Below are 15,702 nucleotides of genomic sequence, written 5' to 3'. Positions count from 1 at the left end.
TTTAAATTTCATTTTGTTATTTTGGAGGAATGGGGTGCTACACCTGGCTGAACTCAGGGATGACTCCTGGCTCTGTGCTCAAGGATCACTGCTGGAGGGGCTTGGAGGGCCACATGTGGTGCTGGGGATTGAATCTGGGTCGACTGTGTGCAAGGCAAGCTCCCTACCCACTGTACTATCTCTCCAGTCTCCAGACAGACCATTTGTTTTACTATCTTATTTGACTGTGCTGGCAAAGCAAATCCACTTGTGACCTGAACAACACACGGTATGGTCGTCTAGCCTGGCATCGATATGTGGGCATGTAGGCAAGGAAGTGACATCCAGGGGCTGAGATAGTATTAAAGTCAACATACGAAGGCTGTTCCCTTGCCATAAGGTAAAACCTTAAGGGGAAGCCCCATGTCCTACACATCAAAGCAGCTCCTTCCACAGAGCCCCTTCCCAAGTGATTCCTCTGAGATAAGAGTCGTCAGAAAATACAGGACTGGGGCCGGAGCGATAGCACAGTGGGGAGGGCGTTTGCCTTGCATGTGGCCAACCTAGGTTCGATCCCCGGCATCCCATAGTGTTCCCCAAGCACTGCCAGGAGTAATTCCTGAATGCTGAGCCACGAGTAAGCCCTGAGCATCGCTGGGTGTGATGAGCCCAAAAGACTCTCCCCTCCCTCACAAAAAGAAGGGGAAAAAAGAAGAAAAAAAAAAGAGGAAAGAAAATAAAAGAAATAAAATACAGGATAGCAGTTGTATTGGAAATTAGTTCAGATCAACCAGGAACAAATTTTGGTTTTTGTTTCTGTGTTTTTTTTTTTCAGGGGTGCTCTGGGGTTGCTCCTGGCTCTGCACTCAGGAATCACTCCTGGGAGTGCTCAGGGGACCCTATGAGATGTTGGGGATCAAACCCAGGTCTGCCACACGCAAGACAAATGCCAAACCCACCATACTATCTCTCCATCCCATCTAATATTTTTAAATTTTATTTTTTAACTTATATTTTGTATCTGTTGATAGGGAATTCAGTGAAACTGGCCATCCTGTCTTTTGATTCCCAGAATCGTCCAGAACTTCCAAAGTTCTCTCCCACTGCTCGGCCATAGACTTACACAGGGAACCTCTGGACCCGAGGGAGAAAGCGCCAGGCTGCCACTGCCTGGTTAGGATCAGCTGCCCTGACCCCTGACCCATTAGACCCAAACCGAGTCGGGGCTGCAGTGATAGCACAGAAGCAGGGCATTTACCCTGCACCGGCTGACCAGGCGAAGGCCCCGACACGCCCTAGGTTCCCTGCCAGGTGTGAGCCACCCCCAACAAAAAGAAGTAGGGGAGAAAGACTCCCCCAGGGAGTCTTGCCTGAGGCCAATCTGGGTTTGATCCCAACATTCCATATGGTCCCCTGGACACCTCCAGGAGTAATTCCTGAGCGCAGAACCAGGAGGAACCTCTGAGCATTGCTGGGTAGGACCCCAAAAGCCAAAAGAGACCTCAAACCCACAGGGGAAGGCACTTGTCTTGCACGTGGCTAACATGGGCTTGATTCCTGGCACCCCATAGCGTCCCCCAAACCCTACATGAGTGATCCTTTTTTAGAGATTTCTTTTGGCTTTTTGGGTCACACCTGGCGATACTCAGGGGTCACTCCCGACTCTGCACTCAGGAATTACTCCTAGTGGTGCTCAGGGGACCATATGGAATGTCGGGGACTGAAGCCAGGTCAGCTGTGTGCAAGGCAAATGCCCTCCCTGCTGTGCTATCGCTCCGGCCCTAGCGAGTGACCCTTGAGCACAGAGCCAGGAGGAAGCCGTAAGGGCTACCAGATGTAGCTCAAAAACAAAAACAAAAACATTAAACAAAACTAATGCTGCAGATGGGGGCCGAGCAAGCGTCTCCATCTCTCACAGTACATCCGCGTGTCCTGCGACACCAAGCCAGATTCGCTGCTTCATCTCATGGTGAAAGAATGGCACCTGGACCTCCCCAAACTCTTGATCTCGGTGCACGGCGGCCTCCAGAACTTCGAGATGCAGCCCAAGCTGAAGCAGGTGTTCGGGAAAGGCTTGATCAAGGCTGCCATGACGACAAGCGCCTGGATCTTCACGGGGGGTGTCAGCACAGGTACGAACAGCCCCTCTCGCTCCCCGTCACAGCCTTCGAATAAGTCAGGCCAAACCTCAACACACAGGGGCGGAGAGACAGTACAGGAGGGGAGGCACTCACCTCGCGTGCGGCTGCATCCCTGGGCCACCCCCCACACTACTTACGGCTCCCGGAGCACTGCTAAGGGTCACTCCTGAGTACTCCTGAGGGACAGCCCCTCAACATGGTGTGTGCCCCACCCAAAAAACAAAAATGAAGCATAATCTGTCCTGATCATGTTTGTGATGGAAGCTCATTAGGTACCTTGGTTTGGGAGCAATAAAGGGAGGAAAAGGTCAATATTTCCTGTCCCCACTACCTATCTTTCCTTAACTTAGACCCAATCACAAACCTCATCTGTTTTTTTCTTTGAGCCCCACCCAGTGGTGCTCAGGGCTGACTCCTGGCTCTGAGCTCAGGGATCACTTCTGGTGGGGCCCTGGGTACCATACAGGATGCTGTGGATCGAACCCTGGGTGGCCATGTGTGAGGCAAGCACTCTAATCTCTCTGGCCTCTTCGAGCCTTTTTTTTTCTTTTTGGGTCACACCTGGTGATGCACAGGGGTTACTCCTGGCTCTGCACTCAGGAATTACTCCTGGCGGTGCTCAGGGGACCATATGGGATGCTGGGAATCGAACCCGGGTCGGCCGCGTGAAAGGCAAACACCCTACCCGCTGTGCTATTGCTCCTGTCCCGAGCTTCATTTTTAGGGGACTCTAGACCAACTCTTTCCTGTCACCTGGGAGAGGAGGCTGAGTTACAGAGAGGGGAAGGCACATGCCAGGTCACCAATGTTAGCTGAGAACAGCTGAGAGCTGCCAATGGGCACAGCAGCCTCAGCCTTGCTGGAGCAGTTGCTTTGATGCCACATGACTAGCCAAAGGGCTCAGACTTAGTGCTCTTTTCAGGTTTTTATTGGCAGGCGTGTGTGTGGCATGGTGGTGGCGGTGATGTCCTTCCAAGCAGTGCTCAGGGGATCTGGGCATCACCCCAGCAATACTTTTTTTTTTCTTTTTGTGTCACACCTGGAGATGCTCAGGGGTTATTCCTGGCTCAGGAATCATTCCTGGCAGTGCTCAGGGGACCATATGGGATACTGGGAATCGAACCAGAGTCAGCCGCATGAAAGGCAAATGCCCTCCCCTCTGAACTATCACTCCAGCCCTTTCCCAGCAATACTTCTCAACCTTGTGGTCCAGAATGACCATGTCTGCATGTAAAGGTTCTGGGGCCACCAGGATCTCACTCCACAGTGCTCTGGGGACCAGGTGGTGGCAGAGATCAAACTTGGAGCCTCCCTGTGAAAACTATCTCCCAGCCTATAACTCTCTGTTAGGGAAGAAAGAACTTGTTTTTGCTTGACTTTTTGGGTCACGCCCATGCTCAGGGGCTACTCCTGGCTCCGCACTCAGGAATTACTCCTGGCAGTGCTCGGGGGACCACATGGGATGCCGGGGATTGAACCCAGATTGGCCAAGTGAAAGGCAAGCGCCCTCCCTGCTGTACTCTCGTTCCAGCCCCAGAGAAGAGAACAAGGGGCCTGGGCTTCGCCGGCGCTGCTTAGGAAGTTGCTGGGGTGGGTGGGGCTCGGGCACCCATTGGTGATTCTAGACCATCTGCATCAATCCAGAGCCAAGTCCCGATGATGATGTGGTAGTGTTGAGCTTCTTCCATGCCAAGGATGACCTTGGTCACTCTTGCAGTACTTGGGGGATCTCCAGGGCCAAACCCGGCATTGCTCAGAGGACCGGGTGGGCTGGGAATCGACCCTGGGTTGGGCACATGATCGCTGTAGGATCCCGGCCCCCAGATGGATATTTTTATATCATCATACTGTTTCGTAGAGAAAGCAGGAGAGTGGAGAAGGGGGCCCTAAGGCTCATGGAGAGTGGTACCAGGGTGTGGTAGAGTATCACCCCAAAAGCTGGCCAGGCCAGCACCCCTGGCTCTGTCCTACAGAGTGGACACAAAGAAAGAAACTGACATGTGGCATATCCAGGTGATAAGCTGGTCTTGCCAGCTCAGAACAAAGCCTTTATCGGCCTTTTGATTGGATTCAACCTCCGTATCCCTCCTGCCTCGAGTTCAGACAAAGAACAAAGGAATCTCGTTAGCGCAGCTATGGGTACGGGACGACAGGGGCAGACAAGTTCAAGGACACGGCCCGCTCTCCTCTAGGCAGAACTTTCTGTGCAGGGCTGTCTGTCGGATGTCCCCGTCAGTCTGTGCAAACCTCTAAGTTGCTCTCTCCGTAACAGCCTTTCCTTCTTCAGGACTTCAGGGTCTGCGTGTAAGGCTGATGTCCCACACTCTGGGGCCTGGCAGGGTCTAAAAGTCTGACTCATGCTGTTGGCAGGTGTCATCCGGCACGTGGGCGACGCCCTGAAGGACCATTCCTCCAAGTCTCGAGGCCGCGTGTGTGCTGTTGGGATCGCCCCGTGGGGCATGGTGGAGAACAAGGAAGATCTGATAGGGAAGGGGGTGAGTGTCCCTCCCCAGCAGCGGTGAGCGTTTGCCACGAATGTCTGCGGAGATGGAGGGAGCATTACCTGCCGGCATAAGAAATCCTCTGACGGGGCCCCCTGCCCTTTCCTCCAAGATGACACCAGTGTTTTGACCAGGAGACTGACCTCTAGACAGACACAAGCCGCTAGAGCCTTTGCAGGACCCGTGAACATCTGTAGCCAATTCCCACCCCAGACCGCCCTCAGCCTGGTACCTCTGACCCACTCTGCCTGTCACTCCTTCAACTCCATCATCCTGAGACTCTCTCGAGACAGGATTGTCCTTGGGTTTCAGAGAGTACATCGGAGAGGGATCTTGCCTTGCACATAACTGGCCCGGTTTCAATCCCTGGCACCCCACACGGTCCCTGAGCCCTGCCAGGAGTGATCTGTGAGCACAGAGCTGGGAGTAAGCCCTGAGCACCGCAGGGTCTGGCTGCAAAGGCAAATACAACAAAATAAAATAAAATAAAATAAATGGGGTTGTCTTTTATCTGGCCTTTGAAGACAGGGCGTTCCCCTTCTAGCCATTCTCTAGAGATCAATTGCTGGCCTGGTTTTTGGTTTTGGTCTTGTTTTGTTTTGCTTTTTGAGCAGCGCTTGGGGCTTACTCCTGGCTCTGAGTCCCAGAATCACTCCTGGAAGGCTCGGGGGACCTCATGGGGTGTCAGGGATCAAAATGAAATTGCCTGTGCGTACTATCTCCTCTGTATGATCTCTCTGAACCCCTCTTTGTGATATGAAAAAAATTTTTTTGATGTTCGTTTGTATTACTGGAGAAGAGGATTTAGGCCACATCAAGCTGTACTTGGGGCTTAGTCCTGGCTCTGTGCTCAGGGATTATTCCTGGAAGACCATATGGCAGACCAGGTGTGGTGCAGGGGATTGAACTGAGGTCAGCAGTGTATAAGACAAGCTTCTTAAGCCCTGTGCTATCTCTTCAGCATTGTTCTTAAATTTTTTTAATTTAAAACCAAAATTAAAGGTTAATATTTATTAAGTTAAATTTTTGGAGGGTTAATTTTTTTTTTATTTGTGGGGGCCACATCCCATCATGTTCAGGGGCTATTTCTGGCTCTGTGTGGTGCTGGGAATCAAACTAGGGTTAGTCACATGCAAAGCAAGTGCCTTGGCTCTGCACTGTCTCTCCAGCCCCGGGAGAGCAGGGGAAGGGCATAGCTGGGTGAAACAGACAATCCACATCCGTGTCCTGTCCTTACTTCCCCTGTGAGTCTGGGCCTCGGCCCTGCTTCTCCCGTTTATGCCGTGCCTTTTGCCAGGTGGCCAGAGTGTACCAGACCATGTCCAATCCCCTCAGCAAGCTCGCGTTACTCAACAACTTCCACACGCACTTCATCCTGGCCGACAACGGCACACTGGGCAAATACGGGGCTGAGACAAAGCTGCGGAGGCAGCTGGAGAAGCACATTTCCCTGCAGAAGATCAACACGAGTAAGTTCTGCTAAAGGCCATGGGTGTCGGCACTGCCTCTGTGGCCAGAAAACCAAACCGGAAAAGGAAACCGCCCAAGAGTGTCAGAAGCAGGACCTGGAAGTTTCAAGTTTAGTTCAAATATAGGTGGTCCACTGTGAGCCTTGAGCCTGTCTCTTCTCAGTGGTATTTCTTGACTGAGGTTGGGGTGATGCTCCCAAAGTTTCTGAGGAACAGGTGATAGAGAAACAACCCAGACAATCTCGCAGGCCAATGGGGATGACCTTTGTCACCAGTGGTTATTGTTTCCTATAATTAACTGTCTAATTTTTAAATTTTTATTTTTGAGCCACACCTGACAATGCACAGGGATCACTCCTGACAGGTTTGGGGGACCACAGGGAGTGCTGAGGATAGAATCTGGGTTGGCTGCATGCAAAACAAATGCCCTAATTGCTATACTACTGCTCCAGCACTAATTTTATTTTATTCTGAAAAAAATGTTTGGGGGCTGGAGCAATAGCGCAGTGGGGAGGGCGTTTGCCTTGCACGCAGCCGACCCAGGTTCGATCCCCAGCATCCCATATGGTCCCCTGAGCACTGCCAGGAGTAATTTCTGAGTGCAGAGCCAGGAGTAACCCCTGTGCATCGCCAGGTGTGACCCAAAAAGCAAAAAAAAATATGTTTGAATAGGGAAATGGTAATGACTAGTTAGAATGAAAATAATAAGTTCCTTTGGAATGTGTTTTATAGCTCACACTTTCGTGGGGTGCAGGGTGGTGCAGGGTGGTGCTCAGGGGTTATTCCTAGCTCTATACTCAAGAGTGACCCCTGACAGTGCGTGGGGGCCCAAGTGTAGAGGCTGGGATAGAGCCTGGGTTTGTTGCATGCAAGGCCATCACCTTAACCCCTGCACCATCTCTCCAGCCCTCTAGTGATTCTTCATGCCAATTGCTAAATGTCTTCAAGAGTATTTCCTATTTTTACTGCTATGATTGGACCACGAAAAACAGACTGTGTCTGGCAAATGGTCATTAGAAAACAGAACAAAAGGGACTATAATGTTGGAAATAGCACAAATGTAAGAGCGGGGACTGGCCTCCGTGTGATTCTGTGGGGGTTTTCTGTGTGCTGACATGTTTGTTCTCCTCAGTGAGTGTTTGTTCACATGCCTGCCTTCACCTGCCACGTGACTTGTGGGCTTCCCTTTGTCATCCTTTGCCTGGGGCTCAGAGTGGGCAGGGACTGCAAAGGGTTGCCTACTGGTCACTCCTCAAGCCTGGACCTTCGGAGCTTAAACAGAGCAGATGGCAGTCTACAGCGTTGTGTACAAAAGAAATTCACTTGGTCACCCTCTTGCTAAGTTTGGAGAACATCTGAGCTTTACTTGAATTAGAAATCCCCAGCCTGACCCACTCCCTTCCTTGAACTAGCAGCAAGCTGACCCTCAGGACCTGTTTGGTAAAATGAACCTAGTTGAAATCATTCTGGTAGGAAACAGCCAAGTGGCTGAAATATCCAAGAGTTTCTCGTTTTTAACACGGATGGTGGGAGCCAAGAAGAAACTTAAAATTCCCTCGATTGAGACCCTCAGATCCCTTGCTAACATGCACTGGTAGATTTTTATCTGAAGGCAGTAACACTGCCCAGTTCCAACCAACCATGCCTACAAGCCACTTAGGGTTTGACAAACCCTCGGAGAGTTGAACCGTTATTTATTTACTTATTTATTTATTTATTTATTAAGCTTATTGGCTGTATTTTTTTTTTTATTATTTTATTAGTTCACCATGTGGAAAGTTACAAAGCTTTCAGGTTTAAGTCTCAGTTATACAATGCTCAAACACCCGTCCCTTCACCAGTGCACATATTCCACCACCAAGAATCATAATATACCTCCCCCCTTCCCCCCTGAACCGTTCTTTAATGGTGTACCTGCTGCTTCTTTAGCAGATGACTGGGGATACTGAGGGTTCACTTTGTATTGGTGGTTAACTGGGCTGCTGGCAGCTTGGCTGGTGAGCCCAACGTCAAAGGCCGACACCCCAGAGCTGGAGCTGAGGTTTTCTCCTGTGTTCTACACCCTGTTTCTGGGGTCAGCAACCAGGGAACCCCAGACTCTGGGGCAGGACCCCTAGGAAGGTGTTTCCCCAGCAAACGGCTACTCCCTACATCTCTCCCACCTTGACTTGAAGTGGCCCATGTACCCTGAACATCCGGTCTGGTCTCTGATCACACATGTAGCTGAACGCCTGTGATGCTTGGTTCTGGCGTTTCAGAGGAAGCCACTTAAAGACTGTGGTGCCATGAAAGAATGAAAAAGGTCACCCCATGTTGGGATTTCCCTGGAGTCTCTTGGGGAGCACGGAGACCAGGGAGCACCACCAATGACCTCACACTCTCTGCCATGTTCCGGAGATTCGGCTGAGTGCCAGGACCTTGAGCTGAGTGTCCGTGTTGTTTTGTGTTGCAGGACTGGGACAGGGTGTCCCTGTGGTGGGCCTTGTGATGGAAGGGGGTCCCAATGTAGTCTCCATCGTGTTGGAATATCTCCGAGAAGACCCTCCAGTCCCTGTGGTGGTTTGCGATGGCAGTGGACGCGCCTCGGACATCCTGTCTTTTGCACACAAGTACTGTGAGGAAGGCGGGTAGGCTTCTTGCACGTTGAAAACTTGGTTTGTACTTCAGTTGCCGCGGGTTCTTGGGTTCTTGTGTGATCAACAGGGGTTCTTGTGTGTGACATCTGACCCCACACCCTCCCCCTGGGGTCTCAGGGCTTGTCTAAAACACTTCCCCAGTGCTCCCTCTCCCCATCCATGGTCAGCTCAACTCAGGACACCAGTTCTCACTCAGGTTCTGTTCCTTTGCAATACTTTGCTAGAGCCCACTTGTGAAGAGCTCACTCTGTGTCTGTGCGTCTCCTTCTGGCTGTTCCCTTCTGGGTCTGTTCACATAGCAGCAAATGGCATGCTTGTGTCTTTTCTTGGGGCTGCGTTGACTCCTGCTTTGTACATACACCACAGTGTCTTTCTCCAGTCATCTATTCTCAGATGCTTGGGTTGTTCCCAGATTTTGACTATTGCAATAATGCTGCTATAAACATGGGAGTGAGATGCCTTTTCTGAGTAGTTTTCGACCCCTGGGGTAGATGCCCAGTAGGGGGGATTCTGGGCACTATGGAAGCTCGATTCTCACAGAGGGAACATCTTAACTGCCCTCCCCAAAGTGGTCTGGGCCACGGCAGCGGTGCTCAGGGCTTATTTCTGGCAGTGCTTGGGGGACCAGATGGGATACCAGGGAGCCAACCCAGATCAGCCACATGCAAGGCAAGTGCACTCCCCATTGGACTTTCTCCAGCCCTAAGTTTCCTCACTTCTATAGCTGCATAGTCTTTTATTTTGTCTATAGGCCACAACTTAATCTGTTGCTGGGCACTGGGGTTGTTTCATATCCTGGCTACTCTACTGAGTGTGAGCTCACTCTATTTCTTAGAGCTCCTTTCTCTGCCTGGGGCCTGGTTCTTCCTTCAAATTTCTTCTTCCCTGGGATTCAGAACCAACATGACCTGAGCTTTAAGCAGGACTCTATGTCTCATGGGAGGCCCTCCCCAAAGAAGCCTCAATCAAACATGCAGGCAGAGTGCCCGCCAACTCGAGCTATTGTTTTCTCTTTTGCATTTCCTGTGAACAGAGTCATCAATGAATCCCTCAAAGATCAGCTCCTAGTTACCATCCAGAAAACATTTAATTACACCAAGACACAATCGCACCAGCTGTTCACCATTGTACTGGAGTGCATGAAAAAGAAAGAGCTGGTGAGTGTCTTGAGTTGGTGGGGTGGGGGCTTACCTGATGTGTCAGGGCTGACTCCTGGCTCTGTGCTCCCCTGGTGGCACTCAGGGGACCACATAGGGTCCAAGGGATAGATTTGGGATTGGCCACCTGCAGGCAAGAGCCTTCCCTGCTCTATTACTGTGGTGGCCCTGTTAAGTGTCTTGAGTTAATTTCTAAACAAGCTACACCTGGAGACCCAGGGCTGCTTCCAGACTCTGCCCTCTGCAGAATTCCTCTCTGGGGTCAGTTTGCAGGGCAGTACCAAGCTGGTGGGTGGGTTGATGGCACAGAAATGGGATACCGGGAGCTTTCAGACCTTAGCACATGTGGGTGACATCATGCTACGTCACACCAATTCTCCATTTAAGCACTTAAGGAAGGCAGGAGACAGCCACCTTCTCGCGCACTGCATCCTCCACACTCTCTGGCTTTTCTTTCCACGCATAGTTGGCCCCAGCCCCACACCCAGCCCCTCCAAGGCTTCCCATTGCATTCACCAGTCTCTTCAACATCCACTGCCTGTACTGCATTTCACCGAATATGTCAACCTGGTGTCATCATTGCACCCTGTTTCTTAGTAATGATGGCAGATTTTCTTTTAATTTTTATTTATTTATTTTTAATTGAATCACTGTGAGATACAGTTACAAAGTTGTTCACAATTGGAGTTCAGTCATATGATGTTTTAATACCTGTCCCTTCACCAGCGTACATTTTTCCACCACCAATCACCAATTCACCAATGTCCCCAGTTTCCCTCCAGCCCCCGCCCCCATGACAGGTACTTCCTCTCTCTCTCTCTCTTTCTCTCTCTCTCTCTCTCTCTCGGCATTATAATTTGCAATACAGATACTGAAAGGTTGTCAGGTATATTCCTTTACCTACTTTTTACACCCAGTTCCTTAGTTCTTGTGCAGAGTGATCATCTGATGGCAGATTTTTTTTTTTAAAAAAACTTTCACATAATGGTGTCCCCAAACTGGACATAAAATCTGCGATGATGATAGAGTGAAATGCTTGAGTGCACAGGAGTGATTCTGTCCCCTCCAAGAGCAATTTGGATATTGGTTGGTTGGTATTTGGTGTTTGCTTGGGGGCCAGATCTGGCGATGCTCAGGGCTTACTCCTGGCTCTGCACTCAGGCATTACTCCTGGTGGTGTTTGGGGGACCCTATGGGATGCCGGGGATCAAAGCGAGGTTGGTGCTGTGCAAGGCAAGTGCTTCCCCACTGTACTCTCCAGTCCCCCCAATTTAGTTATTGGAATGTGGGTGCTGGAGGCTCCTGGGCCAGAGAGTGTGTGTTAGCACTGGGGAGGACTCAGGCAACGGTTCAAGTTAGGAAGGAGGAGGAAGGGAGGAGGAGGCGGGGGAGCAGTAATGCCTCAAGGTCCTGGCTGGCTGCAGAATCCCAGCCTGGAGTCTGACCCTGTGCTTTAGGAAAAGCCTCAGCTGACTCAGTCTCTCGCCCTGTTCTCAGATCACAGTGTTCAGGATGGGCTCCGAGGGGCAGGCAGACATGGAGATGGCCATTCTCACTGCCCTGCTCAAAGGTGAGTGGACAGGATCCTTCCCTGCTGGCCCAGCCTGGGTCTCGGTGTGTGGGAATAGATGGGGTGTATGTGTGTGCAATCTTTCTCCCGGGGTGATGGGGCCCAGAGAGGTAGAGGGGAGGGGTGTTTTCTCTGACTGCCGGTGGGCTAGGAAGGATGGAGCGGGAACTGGGGTGCATGGGACCAGTTGTTCACTCTCTGCACTGCCCCCCACCAATGTTCATGTCCCTGGGGCCCAAGTATGTTCCACCCACCATGCTGAAGTCACTGCAGCATCCAAGCATCTCAGGGAGGATCCTGGACAATGAGGCAGCTGGAGGGGATGGGACTGGGGGTCATTGTAGATGGGAGATGCTGGGGGGGCAGACCCCTTTGCCCCTGGGCTCCTGCCCTCCTGCAGATGAGGCCCCTCACATTCCCTGGGCTTCTCCTCTGCCCGCCCGGCAGCCCAGTGGGAAGATGGCACTTCACAGATATTCTTTGAGAACACGGGGTGCTTGGTTTGGGGCCCCTGAGTGTCACTCAGAGGCAAGGGCAGAGGCAGGGAGCCAACGTCATGCCAGGCCAACATCATGCCAGGGGACCAATGCAGTTGGAGCGCCAGAGCTGCCTCAGGCCACATGAGAAACGCTTCATCTCCCATCTTTGCAGGAACAAACGCATCTGCTCCGGACCAGCTGGGCCTGGCACTGGCTTGGAACCGTGTGGACATAGCACGGAATCAGATCTTCGTCTTCGGGCCGCACTGGCCGGTGACACTGAGTGTTTTTCTGTTTCTCCTGACTTGGGGCAGATTCCCTTGTAACATACTGGAAAGTCCAGATTTTTCTCACTCCCCTGTGGACTTTGTGAATTGTTATTGCTCTCACCTGGGGGAGAAGGATGACTTTTATTTATTGTTTATTTTGGTTTGAGGGCCATACCTGGTGGTGCTCAGGGGTTATTCCTCAGGGGTCACTCCCAGTGGGCTCTGGGGACAATATGAGGTGCTAGGGATTGAATCTGGGTCAGCCATTTGCAAAACAAACACCCTCCCCACTGTGTTATTGCTCATTCCTGTTCCTTGCATTTCTTTTAAATGAATTCTCTTTCTCTTTCCTTTTCTTTTCTTTTCTTTTCTTTTCTTTTCTTTTCTTTTCTTTCCTTTTCTTTTCTTTTCTTTTCTTTTCTTTTCAGGAGGGAAGGAGGGTTGGAGTCACACCTAATGCTCAGGGCTCTGCACTCAGAAATTACCCCAGGTGGTGCTCGGGGAGGCTGGGAATCAAACCTGGGTTGGCTGCGTGCAAGGCAAACTTCTACCTGCTGTACTCTCGCTCTGGTCACAGGAGTCTCTTCATTTCCTTTGCAAACACTTGCACATCACTAAGATGATTAATTTCCTCCACTATTCCATTTACTCATTGAGTTGCATATCCTTTCTTGAAGAATTCTCCCTCCCCCCCTCCTCTCTCTCTCTCTCTCTCTCTCTCTCTCTCTCTCTCTCTCTCTCTCTCTCTCTCTCTCTCTCTCTCCACACACACACACACAAACCCAACAGACAGTGGCTGGAGTGTATCTGTTTGTTTTTGAGCCACAGCAGGTGGCTCTCAGGGCTTGCTCCTGACTCTGTGCTCAGGGATCACTCCTGGTGGGCTCAGAGGATCATAGTGGGTGCTGGGGATCAAACCCAGGTTCCACGAGGAGCTGGAGACAGAGCCCAGGACTTCCATAAGCAAATCATCTGTTCCAGCCCTTCGAGCCATCCCGGCTCCTGGAGAATCTTATGAGCATCACCATCTCTTGGATGCTCCCACTGCTGGTCACGCAAGAGCCATTAGACGGTTCCTCCCTTGGTCCCCGAGTCAGGCCCATGTCTTCCTGCACTTGGCTCTTCTGCATTTTGCTAGAACGCATCGTCCTGCTATTTGCTCAGCAGAGCATGTCGCTGGTGAAAGGGCTGCCCATACAAAGGTCCGGCTTGTCATCTGACTCTCAGTCATGAATGAGCCACTGTTTTCTCTCCCGCAGAGTCTGACGTCTGCCCTTCAGCTTTGCAGCTGAGAAATGTCACATGCACATGTTTTGTGTTGCAAAGCCCGAAGGGCAGCAAGAAGCTTTGAGAGTCCGGACCCCGCGTGCATCCCGCGCCTGGCTCAGTCTGCCCGTTCCTTTGTGCTCATGACCTTCCTCTGTAGGAAATCTCCTCCCGTTCCTTTGGGAACTGCAGCCTTCACATTTTTCTCACTTGCCCTCTACAATCCCTTCTAGCCCGGCAAATATCAGTCCCCAAGATTCACCCTCCGTGTTCTCATTTCCAGACCCTGTCATTTTGCTGTTTGTTTCAGAGATGGGTTTGGCTTTATCTGCCATCCATTCCTCCCCTCCCCCGCCCACCCCTACCTTCTTTGATCTTCAGCAGTCACATACATACATTGTTGTTTGGGGGCCACACCCCGTGCTGGTCAGGGATACTCACAGCTCAGTGCTTGGGGATCAAATCCAGGTTCTCTACGTGTGCACTATACCCTCCAGTGCTTTTAACTAGCTCCCCGGAAATCACAGTTGTTGTTTACTTTCTTAGGGGGGCATGCCTGGGGGTTCTCAGGAGCTACTCTTGACTCTCTGCTCAGGGATCACTCCCGGCCGTGCTCAGGGGAGCATGTGGGGGGCCAGGAATGGAATGAGGGTCTAAGGTTCATAGTAAACAAGCCAAGTGTTTGAACCCCCATTCTATACCTCTCACTTTTAGAATTTTTATTTTAAATGAATATATTTTTATTTATTTGTTCAGGATGGGGGCGGGGAGGCTTCCTGGTGATTTTTTTTTTTTTTTTTTTTTTGCTTTTTGGGTCACACCTGGCGATGCACAGGGGTTACTCCTGGCTCTGCACTCAGGAATCACTCCTGGCGGTGCTCAGGGGACCATATGGGATGCTGGGGATCGAACCCGGGTCGGCCGCGTGCAAGGCAAACGCCCTACCCGCTGTGCTATCACTCCAGCCCCCTTCCTGGTGATTTTCTGCCAACTGAACTGTGGTTCAATGCAAAAGACCAAGGAGGCAGAGGTTACCTGGGCCACCATGTTCAAGGGGCACCAGGACTCACCTGGTAGTGCTCAAGGAACCAGGTAGTACGAGGGATAAAACCAGGGTTAGCTGCATGCAAGGCATGGACCCTAACCACTGGACTATTTATTCCCTTGGCCCCTAAATAAATTTTAATTCACCTTCCCAGTGTTGTTACCGCTCTCATTACTGTTGTTGCTATCATCACTGCAGCGATGCGTCACAAACACCAGGCGGTGGCATTCATCTGGGGTCACACATCAGTTGGGGGTGTTTGCACAGTGCTTGTGGAGATTTGCTAACTTTTATTGTGCCTTGTCTTGACCCCACACCCAGAGTGCTCAGGGGGACTGGCTCTCTGCTCAGGGATCACTCCTGACAGGGCTCAGGGGACCCCATCGGTATGGAACCTCCTTACACTGCATGCAAGGCCAGTGATTCCTGCCACACTAGGCCTGCCCCTGAGTTCTCGAACTAATGGAGAGTGTGTAATAAGAAAGACTTGAGAATTGCAGCCTGAGAAATAAATCTCCAGCTGGGTTAATTATATTTCATATTAAAATGCTTTCTAGCTATATTTTTTATTATCAAGTACAAAAATAAAAACAATTATGAAAAGTAATTATAAACGTAACAGCTATGAGGAGAGGGCCAGAGCAATACAGGGCTCTTGCCTTGCACATGGCTGACCCAGGTTAGATCCCCAGCACCCCATATGGTCCCCCAGCACTGCCAGGAATGATCCCTGAGTGCAGAGCCAGGAGTAAGCCCTGAGCATCACTGGGTGTGGCCCAAACTAGCAACAACAGTGATGGAGAGAGAATCACACAGACACATAGACAGACACACAGACACATAGACAGACACATAGACCCAGACCCAGACCCAGACACACACACACACACACACACACACACACACACACACACACACACACACACTCTGAAAATTCCCAAGACCGAATCTTAAAATGTTGGACTAACAATTTTTGAAGGGAAATAAGGTGAATTCAATCTGGGCACCCAGGATTCAGACCTGGAGACAGCTTCCACTTTAAAACCCCAAAATCCAAAGCCTTGGCCATCCTCGCTGAGACTTTTGGACACAGAAAGAAATGTCTGTTGACTTTCCAGAACAAAAACTATTCATTTGGCCTTCGTCCGTGTGTGAGGCCTGCCCTTGGTAAAACTGCAAACCGGAATAAT

General features: G+C 50.9%; 1 protein-coding gene across 1 annotated transcript in view; it reads left to right on the top strand.

Annotated features, from left to right (window-relative positions):
- Positions 1–15,702, top strand: part of TRPM1 (transient receptor potential cation channel subfamily M member 1) — a 115,974-nt gene that overhangs the window by 64,220 nt on the left and 36,052 nt on the right. Inside the window, exons 6-12 of the mRNA XM_055141384.1 lie at positions 1,898–2,111; positions 4,491–4,615; positions 5,919–6,090; positions 8,543–8,717; positions 9,760–9,883; positions 11,381–11,453; positions 12,105–12,205. Of these exons, the coding sequence (XP_054997359.1) occupies positions 1,898–2,111; positions 4,491–4,615; positions 5,919–6,090; positions 8,543–8,717; positions 9,760–9,883; positions 11,381–11,453; positions 12,105–12,205 (984 nt within the window). The remainder of the gene's footprint in view (positions 1–1,897; positions 2,112–4,490; positions 4,616–5,918; positions 6,091–8,542; positions 8,718–9,759; positions 9,884–11,380; positions 11,454–12,104; positions 12,206–15,702) is intronic.

The sequence above is a fragment of the Sorex araneus genome, chromosome 6, assembly GCF_027595985.1.
Source record: "Sorex araneus isolate mSorAra2 chromosome 6, mSorAra2.pri, whole genome shotgun sequence".
NCBI classification, from domain to species: Eukaryota; Metazoa; Chordata; class Mammalia; order Eulipotyphla; family Soricidae; genus Sorex; species Sorex araneus.
Note: the sequence above shows the minus strand (reverse complement) of the source record. Positions and strands in the feature narration are given on the sequence as shown.